General features: G+C 47.9%; 2 protein-coding genes across 2 annotated transcripts; both read right to left on the bottom strand.

Annotated features, from left to right (window-relative positions):
- Nucleotides 1–1,313: 1,313 nt before the first annotated feature.
- LOC130683681 (C-C motif chemokine 13-like) lies at nt 1,314–3,027 on the bottom strand. Its single transcript, XM_057501943.1, has 3 exons — nt 2,712–3,027; nt 2,030–2,143; nt 1,314–1,593 (listed from the first exon to the last, which is right to left on the bottom strand). The coding sequence occupies exons 1-3, from the start codon at nt 2,782–2,784 to the stop codon at nt 1,526–1,528; spliced, it is 255 nt and encodes an 84-aa protein (XP_057357926.1). The 5' UTR covers nt 2,785–3,027; the 3' UTR covers nt 1,314–1,525.
- An 8,181-nt stretch (nt 3,028–11,208) lies between these two features.
- On the bottom strand, nt 11,209–13,193 carry LOC130683680 (C-C motif chemokine 8-like). Its single transcript, XM_057501942.1, has 3 exons — nt 13,115–13,193; nt 12,189–12,306; nt 11,209–11,771 (listed from the first exon to the last, which is right to left on the bottom strand). The coding sequence occupies exons 1-3, from the start codon at nt 13,188–13,190 to the stop codon at nt 11,666–11,668; spliced, it is 300 nt and encodes a 99-aa protein (XP_057357925.1). The 5' UTR covers nt 13,191–13,193; the 3' UTR covers nt 11,209–11,665.
- Nucleotides 13,194–13,661: the final 468 nt, after the last annotated feature.

The raw sequence follows: 13,661 nt of genomic DNA, 5'->3' as shown, positions 1-13,661 counted from the left end.
AGGGTCCTGGTGAGTGTGCAGGCCCAGGTGGGTCCTAGATCTTACAGAGGTGCCAACGCAGCTCATCCTCTCACCTGGGGAAAGGCAGCTTTGGGAAGAGCAGGAGAACCCTTCACGAGCAGGAAGACGAGGCCCTGTCCCTTCCAGAGGGACAGTCAAAGGCTTTAGCTTGTATAATGCATGACTCTAGGGAGACTAGCAAAGGAGGGAAGTAAATTCTGGATCTCAGGACTGGCACCCTTTAAAGGCCAGTGTGCTGGCTTTAGGGGAGAAATTCCCTGCTTTGCCCCATTTCCTCTTGCCTGGACTATTGTAGTAGGGTGCTCTCAGTTCTCCCTTGACAGCTTTATCCTGCCCATGGCCACAGGCTTCTCTTCTCGGCCTCCCCTGCCCTGGCATCCCCCTGCCCTGGCATCCCCCTGCCCTCCTGATGGCTCCAAAGCCTTCAGTACATACCTCCTGCCTTCAGAACTAACTCCAAACTCCCCATCTTGGTATTGCAGTTCCTCTAAAACCATGCCTCAACCTTCCTTTCTAAGCAACTCTAACGTTTCCGTTCTGGAGCCCGAAGTGACGAAATGGGGATTTTTCCTCCAGGCCTCCTCCTCACTTTTCTATTCTGCACCTCTTCTAGAGAATCTTTGCTATGACTATGCTGTGCTATCCTCCAAGGCCAGTTGTGCCCAAGTCCCACCCTCTCTCTCAAGTCCAGGGCTAACTAGGACTGGGGCATCTAGTGGTCCCCTGGGGGTCAGGTGCACGTAATGTCTGTATTACTCTGGGGACTGCTCAGTGCCGGGAGGCATATGGGTAGAGGCCAGTTAGAAGCTGATGCTAGCGACTGGAACACTCGTTCTAGAATATGCTGGGATGGCAAGCCAGGCCTTCCCTGACACATTCAGAGGAGCCCAGGTTGGCCACTGGAAAGGCCTCGCTATATCCTCATTCCTCTGGCGCCCCTGCCATCCACCTGCACCTCGGAGCACTGCTTACTGGTCGGGCTAAGAAACACTGTTAGAGATTTTAAACAAAGTGTATTTTCTGCAAAGAGTCAGCAGGCTTATGAATTGCATTCTTCTGTTACATATTTAGTAATACCTTCCAATCACAAGGCACTCTCCTCCCTAGACTGCCTTCATCTCCATGATCCTCAGGGAATGCTCACAACCCCTGGAAAGTTAAGCAGGAGGGAGACCTGCTCCCTCCAGGGGAAAGATCTGGGGCTCATCAAGGAACCAATTGGCTTGAGCTCTTGCTTTTTTTTTTTTTTTTAAAAAAAGATCACCAGTATTCAAAATAAACACCAAACCAGCAACAATTCAAATACTATTAAATATTACTTATGACATAGTACGTTTTATATCCCAAACAGAAACCACCCTACTTGAAAATGACAGTAAAATTAGTCCAGGGTATAGACAGGAAGGCTGGAGGAGAATAAACAGTCATTTCTCATACTCCGGCTTCATCTCAGGGGTTGGTCGAGTTCTAGTCTTCTGGATATGAGATTGTTGATCTAGGTGTTTCATGTAATTCTGGACCCACATCTCCTTTGGGGAGACACAGATGTCCTTGCCCAGTTTCGTTCTGAGGCTGAGGGTGAAGGAGTGCCATACAGTTAGATGGAGCTCTTTGAGGGTTTTACCTAAGAGATGACTCACTGGATTCCAAAACCTGCTTGGCCCACATGCTGTAGGTAAGGGGGCCACCCTGGGACAAGAGGAAGTAGGGGTGTGGGAAGAAGGGGCCTGTGGAGGTAGTTGCCATTTTTGCCACCCTAGGAGGAGCTGGCCTGGCATCTGCCAAAGCGGCGTGGGGGTGTGAGCTAGGCTGTTTAGGGAGTGAGGTGGCCCTCTCTGGGCCAGTTTATGATGTAATAATAGATGGCTTTGGATTACATAGTCTGGGTAGATCTTATCCTCTGATATAAGATCCCAAATTAGTCTGACGTCTGTCTTCTGGGGCAGAACTTTGAATTGGAGTTGGGGAGGGAAGGGGAGGGGGGAAGGAGGATGGGTTTTCTACCCACATGACAGCTTCTGGGGACATTGGCTGCTGGTGATTCGATAGCTCTTCAACTTCTGCAAGGGGATCCTCTTATTATTAAATGTAAAACAGCAAGTGGACAGGGCAATGAGTGCATCTAGAAATAAAGTCACAAAGAAAAGGCCTTTTAGGAAGTGCTCGGGTTTCCTCAGCATGAATGCAGCAGGACGTGTCTGTGGGGGAAGGAAAGCAAAGAGTTAGGAATGGATCTGATGTGCCCCAGGTCCAGTGCTTCCACCCCGGTCCCGAGGCGGGGTGGGACCTGGAACATGTGGCTTAAGATTTTGAAGTCCCTTCTCTCAGCGGCACGGTGGGGATGCCTCACTGCTGAGCAGGAGAGGCCAGTGTGACAGGTCCTGGATATGGCCCCCAATCTGCAGAGTTTGGGAAGATCAACTGGAGTCAAAGAAAAGGCCCTGGATTTGGAGAGGGCAGCTTAGGTTTTATTCTGGTTCTGGGATGACTGCAGGTGTGGGGGTAGGACCCCTCCTAGGCCCCACCTGGGCTTCAGCTGTCTGTCTATAAAATTAGATGTGTTAAGTGCAGCTCTGAGGATCCCTGGTGCTCTGATAGGCTCAGAAGTGGGACAGTTTGACTTAGGCCTTCCAAAAAGGAGAGAGAAATGGAAGAAGAGGGAGGGAAAGAAGGAGAGAGACGGAGCTTACCTGGCTGAGCGAGCATCTGGGTGCTGAAGGTGGCTGTTGTGAGCAGCAGGCACAGAAGCGCTGCAGAGACCATCAGGTCGGAGGCTGGGCGTGGGACCTTCAGGGCGAGATGGGTTCTGAGGTTGGCTCAGCCTGTCTGCTCCTCCAGCTGCTCTGCCTGCCTTTTATAGGAAGCAGTCGGTGGGGGAGCTCCCAGAGGGATGGACAGGGTCATGGTCAAGTCCAGATGGAGAGGGGTCCTGAATTTGCTGAGCTGGAGGCTGGGCTTCCAAGGAGTTTTCCAGGAAATGCAGGCGGGAAGCTGTGGGCTGCAGCAGGGCGGGCACGGTTTCCTTCCAGCTGCCCAGGCCAGAGGAAGCGGGAACACAGATGTGCCGTCACCACCCCAGGCAGTGATCCAAGGAGCTGTTCCATGGCCTTGCTTTCTCCAAAACGAAAAACAACCCCCGTAGAGAAAGAGCACTGTGCAAGGGCTTCACACAGTTTGTATTTAGTCCTGACAAGGTGTCCCCCATTATCGCCACACCCATTTACAGATGAAGACGCTGACAGTAAATAACTTGTCCAAAGTCTCTTGGGGAGTGAGTGGTGACAAGGGAAGAGAGAGCCGGTGTGCTTACATATGAGTACAGGCGACTTCACGCTTGCATTGAGCTGCAGAACCCTCTTTCCACCCAAGTTTTATGAGGAAGTCCAATGCTTGAGACAAATCAAAGACACATTCTGATGACAGGGGCTCCTCACATAACATGCTTGTGCGATGTCCCCTTCTACCTCTCAGGCCCATGGAGATAGAGTCGTAAAGCACTGATTTGCCCAGGCTCCTTGTTTTCCAGAAGCACTATTGAGTTTCTAGAGCTGTTGGCAGGAGGGGGTGGGAGAGAAGGGCAAGGACGTGGTTCCTTGCTTCTGTGACTGGCTCCCTCCTGTGACGGATGTGTGCCCTAGCCAAGAATGGGGGCTGCAGTGGGCATGGTGGGAGGCCAGGAACAGCGGTGGACTCCCACTGGAAACCTACAGGGCCCTCTGCCTGAGTGACCCACTCCCCGTCTCAGTCCCGGCTCCCAGACTTGGCTCACTTCTTGCACCTGCCTGGAATACCCTCCCCTCGGTTTTCCATTCTGGTGAATCCTTTCACTCTGGCAAAACTCCAGTGAGAGTAAAAGCAAGGAAATAAAGAGCTACGATGAGCGAAATAGAAAGTGACATATATTAGAAAGGCTGGACAAATCCCAAAGTTGATTCTTTGGCCAGTCAATAGTGAAGCTAGCGCTCTCTTGAGACTGACCATGAAAATAGACAACAGTAGAAATAGAAGAGGGTGTCACCACTCAGCCTGCAGACACCAAAAAGAAAATGAGAACCTTATGCCAATAACCAGAATTTGGATGAAATGGATGAATTTCTAAAAAAATATAATTTACTATATTGCAGGAAAAAATGAAAGAGCAAGTCACTCTAAAACTATTAAAGAAATTGGATCAGCAATTGAAGATCACTCTGAAAACATTCAAGAGTTCTAACAGCTGGCTTTTCCAAGCATTCCAAGAACTCAATTCCAACTTCACACAGTCTCTTCCAGAGTATATCAAGAGTGTACACTCTTCAGATTGTTTTATTTATGAGTCCTACATAATTTTGATACAAAAACTTGTCAAGAACCACATGAGAAAAGACTGCAAGCTGTCCTTCCAGATGCATTCTATTCTCGCCCATCCTCTTTTCGGGAAGCCAACCTGTGTGGATCACGTTAATGGGACTGCAGGTCTTCTAGCTTCAGGTTGGGCTCGGACACTGGGAGCCTCTCAGGCACTGGAGAGGGAGAAGAGAACAGCTGAAGCACCCATTTCTCTGCTATTCCTCCTGGATGCAGCCCTCAACCAATGGCTTTCTCATCTAAGTGGCCTTTTTCATCTAGTTTCGGGGAACCAGTGCCTGTACTTTAGGGGTGGTCACCACACTGTTACTAGCCTCTGAGGACTGAAGCACCCCTCTGGTTTCTTTACACCCAGACCACATCTTGGTAAATAGGCTCTTAGGACACCTTCCTCAAATCATTCAAGTGTTACCTATTTCTTTCCAGGATCGTGACCAACATAGGTTTAGGTACTGGAAATGGCTCCTGGAAGTAGACCTTCTAAGGGGAAAATGGAAGTTCCTATGGCCAGGATCCTCACCCAACCCTAAACTACTTGATGATGTAATTGGCTTACTGCTTCACACCCAGAGGCAATAAGCTATTATTGACTGAGTCACTATATAAAGAGCTGTGCCCAGTGCTCTGGGTAGAGGCAGAGATGGAGGAGCATTGTGGACCTGCAGACTGCTGGATGCAGACATGATTCTTGTGCTCAACCTATCACCAGGAGAATAAAGCACAGGTATAAATCCTTTTACCCCAAGAACATTCCATTGTCATTTCTCAGTCTCACCGAATCCATAGTGAACTTGCCTGGGGCTGAAACCTTCAAGCAAGACACCTTCCAAACAGGGTTCTGGGGTTGGGTTGCTTATATGTTTTAGAAGCACCACAGTGGCATCTGTTAGCATCATGAATACTTAAGCTGTTACCAGTAGTTGTACAGCAGACTGTGTTTTGACAAGCCCTCAAGATGATTGTGATGTGCACTAAAGTTTGAGGATCATGGAATTACAGCATATCCCCTGGCCTTCTCTGATCTAAAATGAAGCCTCCAGAGAGCTCTTAAGGATGCTGCTCTTTCATCAAGGCCTCATCAAAGCATCCCTTAATGCCTTGGTAAAGGAAGTGTGTCTGGCCTTTCCTGGGAGTGCATCTTGCATACAATAGATCCAACCAAACAGATCCACTTTCCTGAGCCTTTGGACTCCTTCCTAACATCCCAGGGATGTTTCAGCATTTCAACTTCATTAACCGTAGGCTTATTTTCCAGTCTAGACTCCAATCAGCCAATCTAGCTGAACATTAACATCACTCCCAGGCACTAGTGCCAACACATTAAATCCTGAATCCTGGGCAAATATGCCCATGTCAATGAATTTGACCAATTGCACCTTGTATATTATTCTTACCTCGGATCTTCCTCCAAACTGAGTAGGTGAGACATTCAACCCACACATATGTAAGGGCTCCTGTCTGTCCTTCCCTCTGCTTCAGGACCTAATATCTCATGGGAAAGTGTGTTTAAGAGCCTGTAATCTGGGTTCAATCAGACATGGGTTCTAGTCCCATATCCACCATTTACTGATTATGTGATTTGGAGGAAACTGCTTGGTTCTGTTAGAGGAAACTGATGGCTAATTATTCCGGCCTTGTGATGTGAGAATTGAATAAGACAATGTGTAGAAAGTACCCAGCACAGGGCCAATGACATCCATTTCTGACCAGTTCCCAGCTGATGCTCATGCCTCTGGTCAGGCTCATGCCACTGTTGTAATGGAGCTGGTTTGGATCTCAGTGGGAGGAATGGGATCCGGGGGTTGCAGAGGCTGGACGATGGTGCTTACCAGGCAGCAGAGACAAAGTGGGCACAATTACTCCGAGGAGCCCCAGGACTGGAGTGCCAGTAAGTGTTTTGATCAGCAGGAATCTGTGACCGTGATTATGGGCTCCCTAGGCATGAGATAGATGAGGTGCTTACTAAGATACTGCTTCACTTTAGCAGAAAATTCTAGGTTTCATGGGCAGAAACCTAATGTAAGTCTATAGAACAGAATCATGGCCTTTCACCCAGTTACTAGATTTAAGCCAGTTCATAGATCCGGAGTGCCCAGAAGGGTGGGACCCAGTTCCCTTTTAGGAAGGACCATGCAATGCTAGGTTGCCAGATAAAATATAGGACACTTAATTAAATTTGAATTTCAGATTAACAATGAATACATTTTTAGTATAATTATACCCTTGGCAATATTTTTGCTAAATCTAGAAACTCACAGGTTTATACTGTAAATCTTCCCCAAGCCTTCCCCAGAGGAACCTGCTGCCATATAACCAGGGTGACTCTGCACTGGGGAAAGAAATACTGAGACCTGGGATTATCTGATATTGGCTTTAAATGGATGGTATTCTCTGGACCCCTGAAAATCCGGTCAACCCACCACTCAGAGTGAGAGTTTATGGAGGTTCTATACCAGTTGCTCAGTTATGCCAGGGCAGAGCTCAGCTAGCTCTTCTCCGGCTCAGTCACCTTTATACAATATAAGTCTCCTAGAACTATAGAATCCTGTGATTTTGGAACCATTAAGTTGCTGTGGCATCCTGCAACGTGCCTGTAGCCAGGGGAAATCTTAGTTCCCTGCTGTCTTAGATGAGAACATGTAAAGTTGGCTTCACTTGACAATGTGGTTTTCAGAGGCTTGTTTACCCACTGAAGTCTGTTCTCATGATTTTTCGGGAAGCCCTGATGTGTAACAGATTAAAAGTAAAATTGCTCAGGGAAGCAGAGCTGGGCCACCTAGTGCTTAACACTTCTCCCTGTCCATCTCACTGTACTCTTCAGGGTTCTAAGGATTATTGAGCCACAGCAACCTTTGAACTTTATAGAATGGATACCCGACCACTGGAGTGGCTGATGGAAAGGGAGGGGGCCAGCACTGACTGGCCTTCTCTGCCCTCAGACTCGGTCTCTCCAGAGAAAGGCAAAGACTGCAGAGGAAGAGGATACTGTCATTTTGACCCTGGAGGAGGAAAGTCCATCTACCAGCCCTGAAAACAGTGCAAGACTGCTTGCCTTCCTTCTTGCTTCTGACCACCTTCTCTCCCAGATCCATGTTTGCTTCTAATAGCTCATCCCCAGTAACATTCTTCTCATCTGGCCCAAACAGGAATTACTCGAGGCCTGGCTTACATTGTGTGTCACTCACATAGGCTTCCAGCTGATGCCAAATCTTTCTCTGAAATGGTTAAAAAAATTTTTCTTTAACAGAAAACAAAAGCACTACTAAAAAAGGAACATATTGATAAATGGACTATATTAAAATTAGGAAGCTGTTTTCATCAAAAGGCATCTTTAAGGGTGTGAAAAGGAAAATCACAGATTATGAGAAGATACTTCAGTTAACACACCTGACCAAAGATTCCCATTCAGAATATAAAAAATGCTTCTAATACATGAGAAAAAGATGCCAATCTAAAAAATCTTAAAAAATGGACAAAAGACAACATGGACTAGGACCCAATAAAGGAAGATATTGAATAAACATTTGAATAGATGCTCAACTGCACTAGTCATGAGTAAAAGGTCAACTTAAACCACAATTATCTGGATTACATGCAACTATCCTCATAATCAGAATGGCTAATTTATAAAGAATGACAGTATGAAATGTTGCAGTACCAAATGTGGAACAACTCTACCTCTCATACACTGCTGGTGGAGTGAATGTAAATTGGTGCAACAGCTTTGGAAAATATTTGGCAGTATTTTGGAAAATTATTGGGTGGTTGAACGTATGCTCAACTTGCACATATATATGATCCATGTATGTAGTTCAATCTGTCAATTATCTATCTATCCATGTATCTATTATCTACCTTTAAAACCTTGAGTTCACATCAATACCTCCAGTTTCAGGCCAACACAATAGTATTTTTTCTAGCCTTCCAACATTCCATTTTTCCTCTATGGAAACTTCTCCAACAGCAAGTGACTTGGCATCCATTATCTTCAACACTTTTACTTATTTACTAAATTCCTCTCCATGTCACCATTTTAGTAGCTATGTGGCTGACTCAGTCCCAGTTCTGTTGGTCCTGACTTGTAAGCCACCCTCATACCCAGTCCGGCCAAATATGCTGGTTGAGTCCATGGTCTTGGCCCCACCGTTGGCCCCAAAGGGCTCACTGGTCTGATCCCCATCCCAGCCCCAGTGCTGGTGAATGCATCCACCCAATGCCCAACTGAATTGCTGGCCCCGACCAATGAATTTGCCCAGTGATATCCAGAGATTGACCAAGAGGAAGGAGAACAAATGTTGACTGTATCAAACAATGAATCAGTAAGACAGAGCCTGAGACAAGGACCAGTGTGTAGATAGTTTCATTTGGTAATTGTCCCCAGGGATCAGGACTAAGAATGAGATGGAGAAGGTGGAGAGGCCAACACAAGTATACATAGTCAAGGTCAGCATCACGGGCAACGGGAGGGATTCTCCTAGGACTACCTGAGAAGCCTACAGATGGCTCCCAGAGTCAGCCTGCGGGAGGATGGGCGGCAGAAGTCTTCACTTCTCCATCCTTCACTGGTGGAAGGTGGTCACCCAGAGAGTTCCCTCCCCAAAACATCTGAGTCTCATGATGTGCCTGCCAAGCCAACCCCTGACCCTAGATGGCACCCAAAGCAAGAAGCGAGGAGACACAGAGAGCAGATGTCAAGAGAGTGAAGTGAGTCGTAGCCTGTAGCAAACCATCTGCCTGAGCCAAGGGCAAAACCAGAGGTGAGCCCAGGAGAGTGCCTGTCGGCTTCAAGTGACTTTCCCAGTTCCTGGCCCCCTTGACAAGGGGGTGAATCGGACTCACAGATATGAACCAGTCAATGTAAGGGTGTTGATTTTCAAAACACCAATATTCTAATTAAGGCACATAAAACAATAATGTAAATAAAATGACACAGTTAGGACATTGGTGTTTAATGTCATTAAACAGTGTTCATTGTGATTTGAAATATAATGGCATAATGCCAGAGTGCAGATAGCTGGGCAAAGCTCAGAGCAAACAAATGGGCCATGGCCTGGTGTCAGTTTGGAGTGAGTCTTCATGCCTTGGATTTGTGGTCCAGCTGCTTCATGAAACCCTGGGTCCAGATCTCATGGCCAGCTGGGCCTTGAGGCTGTGGAAGAGAGTAGTTGGAACTGGATAGAGCCTTTTGTGGCTGGGAAGTGTTCCTCTTACCCAGCGGACACTTAGCTGCCTTATTGTTCTTGGGCTTGGGTCACTCTGCTGGCTTTTAGTGGAAAGCTTATCTCCAGGCAGTTGACATATCTGACTTACAGGTTTAAGGCAACTGGCTGGCTCGGTGGTTTGAGTCACAAGCACTTTACCTCCCCACCTTACTCTAGCCAACGGGCTTGACCAAGTTTCCAAGAGATGTGGTTCTGGAGCTGGAGGGGGCTTGTAAGGTCACCTGCCAGATCCCCTCACTTCCTGCCTGTGACGCAGCATTAGCTCCAACCTTGCGCGGCATCTTAACACCAGAGAGAGATGCGCCGGAAGTGACAGTGAGCGTCAGGATCAGTTCTGGGATCAGAACCCGTCTCCCGCCTTGCCATGCTTCCCAGCGAACTGGAATTGTGGCATCTCTCCCTGTGACCACAGTGACAGGCGCTGAGGAGCTGGATCAGCAGGGCAATGATCCTCTTTCCCTTAGAGTGAGGGGTGTGGCCTTTGGGCCTCAGAATGGTGGCCCCATGTCTCAAAAAGAAGCCAGCAATGCTCAGAAAATACAAAGGAATCCTGACTTTAAGAGTCAGTTAAGGAAAGGAGGTCCCATGCCTTCAAATCAATGCTTGAGAGTTTTTAGGATTTAGGGGTTAGTTTTTAGGAGTTGGGGGCACAGTAATGGAGATTGACTCATTCTGTGCCTCAAGGACATCTGCCCCGTCCGTGGTTGCTTTGTGAGATCTTCCGAGAAGGATGTATGTCCCGGGTCAATTGTTCTCCCCTTTCTGTAACATTTGACTTACCGCTCTGTCTGGCCTATTCTTCCCAGCTTTACCCTCATGACTCATGACCCCCCTGTTCCAGAGCCCCTGCCTCTCCCCCGCACCATTTCAGTGGCCTGCTCTCTCTCGGCCCTCCCTCCCACACTCCACCCTGTCCTCAGACACCAGGTTACTCCTCCTGATGCCCACCTCTGCCCATGGCCCTTCTTTCTTGCCTAGCAAACCTCTTACCCACTGACTTCTGAATCTGAAATTCAAGAGCCCCTGAAATCTGGCTCCAGCCATTATTTCTAAACCCCAAACTCCTCCATCTTCGCATAGTCCAGCCAGATGGAGTTCCTTCCTCCAGCCTACAACCTTCCTCTCCCTCCTGCACCAGCTCTGAAGAACACTTTCTATTTGCCACTGCATTGCACAGACCAGTCCTATTAAAGACTCATCTTCAATGAAAAGCCTTAAGTGGGCTTCTAGGTGATAGACATCTAATTTCCCCTTAGATTTGGCTTCACTCCTCGGATATTACAGGTTTGAGAATTAGTTAGATGGAGACAACCTGGGGTCATGGAGAAAAGTGTGAAGACTCCTGCAAGAGATCAAGAGAGAGCCTGGGCAAAGAGGTGTGGCGAGAAAAGAAATGGGCTTCAAGCTCCTATTGAATAAAGGCAGGTGGTATTAGGGGCTGGAGCCAACGGGCTGAACAGCCTGGTCTGTCCTGCTAGATTCTCCATGAACCACAGTTGTATCCAAAAGACTTCTTAGAGGCTGGCTTCCAAGCCCTGAATTGCCAGCCATTGCTGCCTTCCTCCCTGCCCGGTTTAATGTTACCCCATGAAAAATAAGACCAAGTTGTTTAAAACTATGTATTTTTTCTCTTAGAAAATTCCACAGTCGTCTAATAATAATAATTTCAACAACAACACTGCACAGTACACCTTTGACATACAGGAGCCCTGATTTCCTAAGAATACAGACGTGTTTTCCTCTGATGACCCACAGAGGGTCTTACAGCACTACGGACAGGTGTGGAGAAACAGTGACATCACGCCATGAACTTAACTGTTTTCACAGAAGAGAAAACATATCACCGGACTTTGTATTTCACATTCATTAGGATTTATGGCAGGTACAGTCAAAACATCAATAATTTAAATATAATTAAATATAATTTAAGGAATATTGTTCCTTTAATTATTAAACGAAGTACCTCTTTTTGGATATTGTAATAAAATAATATCGCTCTGCACCTAGGCAAGGCAGGGGAGAATAAAGAGAATTTTCCTCAGGCTCTGACTGTCTCTCAGTCCAGGTATGAGGGTTCAAGGCTTCAGCATTTGGGACTTTCGGTCCAGATGCTTCATGGACTCCCGGACCCATTTCTGCTTGGTGTCAGCACAGACCTCCTTGCTCAGTTTAGTCTTGAAACTGTGAGGGGAGAGGGCACAGTTAGATGGAGTGCATTGAGGATTTTGCCCCTTGGCCCCTAAACCTGATCAGCCCTTGCTCCCTGGGTGACGGGCTTGGATTAGGACCAAAGTAAGTGGGGGTGGGGGATATGGGAGGTAGAGGCCACAGAAAGCAGCTCTGCTCTTGTTGATCCAGGGAAAGCCCCCCAGGCTCCTGGCTGGAGGAATTTGGGTGATCTGATCAAGCCCCCAGAAGGGGACCACAGAGTATGGACTCCTTCTGTGGGCTTTGTTTCTCTATGGGGTAAAGGGCTTTTTGCATTAGGTGGTATATTTTTCTGACTCGTTTGGATGTGCATCCTGACGTCTTTCCCTTGTATAGAACCCCAAAGTCTGACAACTTTTGGCTGTGGGCACCAGGGGATGTTCTACTTACATCACAGCCTCCTGGGGACACTGGCTGCTGGTGATTCGGCTGTAACTCTCCAGCCTCTGCATGGGGACCTTTTTATTGACCACACCAAAGCAGCAGGTAATCGGGATGGACACAGAATCTGCAAAACATTTCACAAAAAATGAGTGATATATGATGTTTCGTAAGCATGCATTTCTAAGGGAAGGAGGAGAAGGTGGGAGAAGACAAACACATGAGCTCTGTCTAGGACCCACCACTCCCACGTTCAGTGCCTTATTCTGATCCCACAGATAAAATGTTGCCCTTGAGCTGGTTTCCTCTATTGAACTATGGGGCCCCTAATTGTTGACAGGGATGGAGAAATCTTGAGTAACAAGGCGAATCACTAGAAGGTCTCCTGATCCCAAACCTCTGATGCTGGACCTAAGTTCTAAGACCTTGTTTCCCAGCTTCTCATACCCATGGGTTTTAGAGCCAACCTGTGTCACATGCTGAGATGCCTCTGGGTCCTTCCCTCCTTACACAGCCACTGTTCTGGAAGCTACACTGGACTATAATCCAAAATATGAAACCTCAAGCAATTGTTTATTCCTCTCCACTACTGCCTGAAATGTCCTTCACATCCCTGATGAGAAATGGTGCTTCCTTCTGTGACACATTCCCATGCAATGTGAGTGCCATTGAGATGGTGGCTGCATTCAGTGTCTCTTCCCAAAGCTGGTGCCAGGACTGATCGCGGGGACCAGCCCCAGCAGCCTGGGTGTCTGGCTCTGGCTCTGGCCTGACTAGCTGTGACACGGTGGCTCTTCTTATTTCCCATCTTAGTCTCATTTTCTTCGGCTTTGCCATGTAGCCTATGCAGCAGGCACAGGGTGACTCCTGCTGGGAGCTAGTATCTGCCCAGATGTCAGTTCAGACGTTAAGCCTTAGGAAGAGAGGAGCCTTACCCGGCTGAGCGAGCACCTGGGCGCTGAAGGTGGCTGCTGTGAGCATCAGGCACAGCAGGACAGCCGAGCCCTTCATGCTGGAGGGTGAGCACGGGAGCTGCAGCTGAGAGTGGGAGGTTACAGGGTTGGTCTCAGCCGCTCTGCTGCTCTGGTGGCTCTGGCCATTTTGCCCGCCTTTTATTGGGAGCAGAGAGCGTGGGCAGGGTCATGATCAAGGAAGGATGAAGTAAGACCCTGAGTATGCTGAGTAGGCACCAAGCTGGGGTGATTTCCCAACACCGAGAGAGGGACGCTCTGCAGTTTCTATCATTTTCTTAGACTATGTGGAGCAGCGGTGGAAGGGTATGTGACTGTGTCCAGCAAAGTATAGGAAGTAACCTCAATGGACTCTTAAGGACAGTGATTTCTTTGAAATGGAAAATGATCTGTCAGAAAGGAAGAATGGAAGCTAAGGTCGTAGTGGAGTACCGAGAACCGAGGGCCTGACCCTCCCCAGGACCCAGGAGGCCCACGATGGCACCTTTTGTCTTAGCACTCTCTATCAGAC

Source organism: Manis pentadactyla, chromosome 4 (genome assembly GCF_030020395.1).
Source record: "Manis pentadactyla isolate mManPen7 chromosome 4, mManPen7.hap1, whole genome shotgun sequence".
Lineage (NCBI taxonomy): Eukaryota > Metazoa > Chordata > Mammalia > Pholidota > Manidae > Manis > Manis pentadactyla.
The sequence above is the reverse complement of the archived record's forward strand: the minus strand, read 5'-3'. Positions and strand labels throughout refer to the sequence as shown.

Bases quoted from the DNA above. Each gene is read 5' to 3' on its own strand.
- LOC130683680 (XM_057501942.1), bottom strand. From the start codon at position 13,190: ATGAAGGGCTCGGCTGTCCTGCTGTGCCTGATGCTCACAGCAGCCACC. The intron at 12,307-13,114 runs GTAAGGCTCCTC...AATGTTTTGCAG, and splicing joins CCAGGTGCTCGCTCAGCCGG to ATTCTGTGTCCATCCCGATT. The intron at 11,772-12,188 runs GTAAGTAGAACA...CTCCCCTCACAG, and splicing joins TGTCCCCAGGAGGCTGTGAT to TTTCAAGACTAAACTGAGCA.
- LOC130683681 (XM_057501943.1), bottom strand. From the start codon at position 2,784: ATGGTCTCTGCAGCGCTTCTGTGCCTGCTGCTCACAACAGCCACCTTC. The intron at 2,144-2,711 runs GTAAGCTCCGTC...CTTTATTTCTAG, and splicing joins CCAGATGCTCGCTCAGCCAG to ATGCACTCATTGCCCTGTCC. The intron at 1,594-2,029 runs GTGGGTAGAAAA...CTTCACCCTCAG, and splicing joins ATGTCCCCAGAAGCTGTCAT to CCTCAGAACGAAACTGGGCA.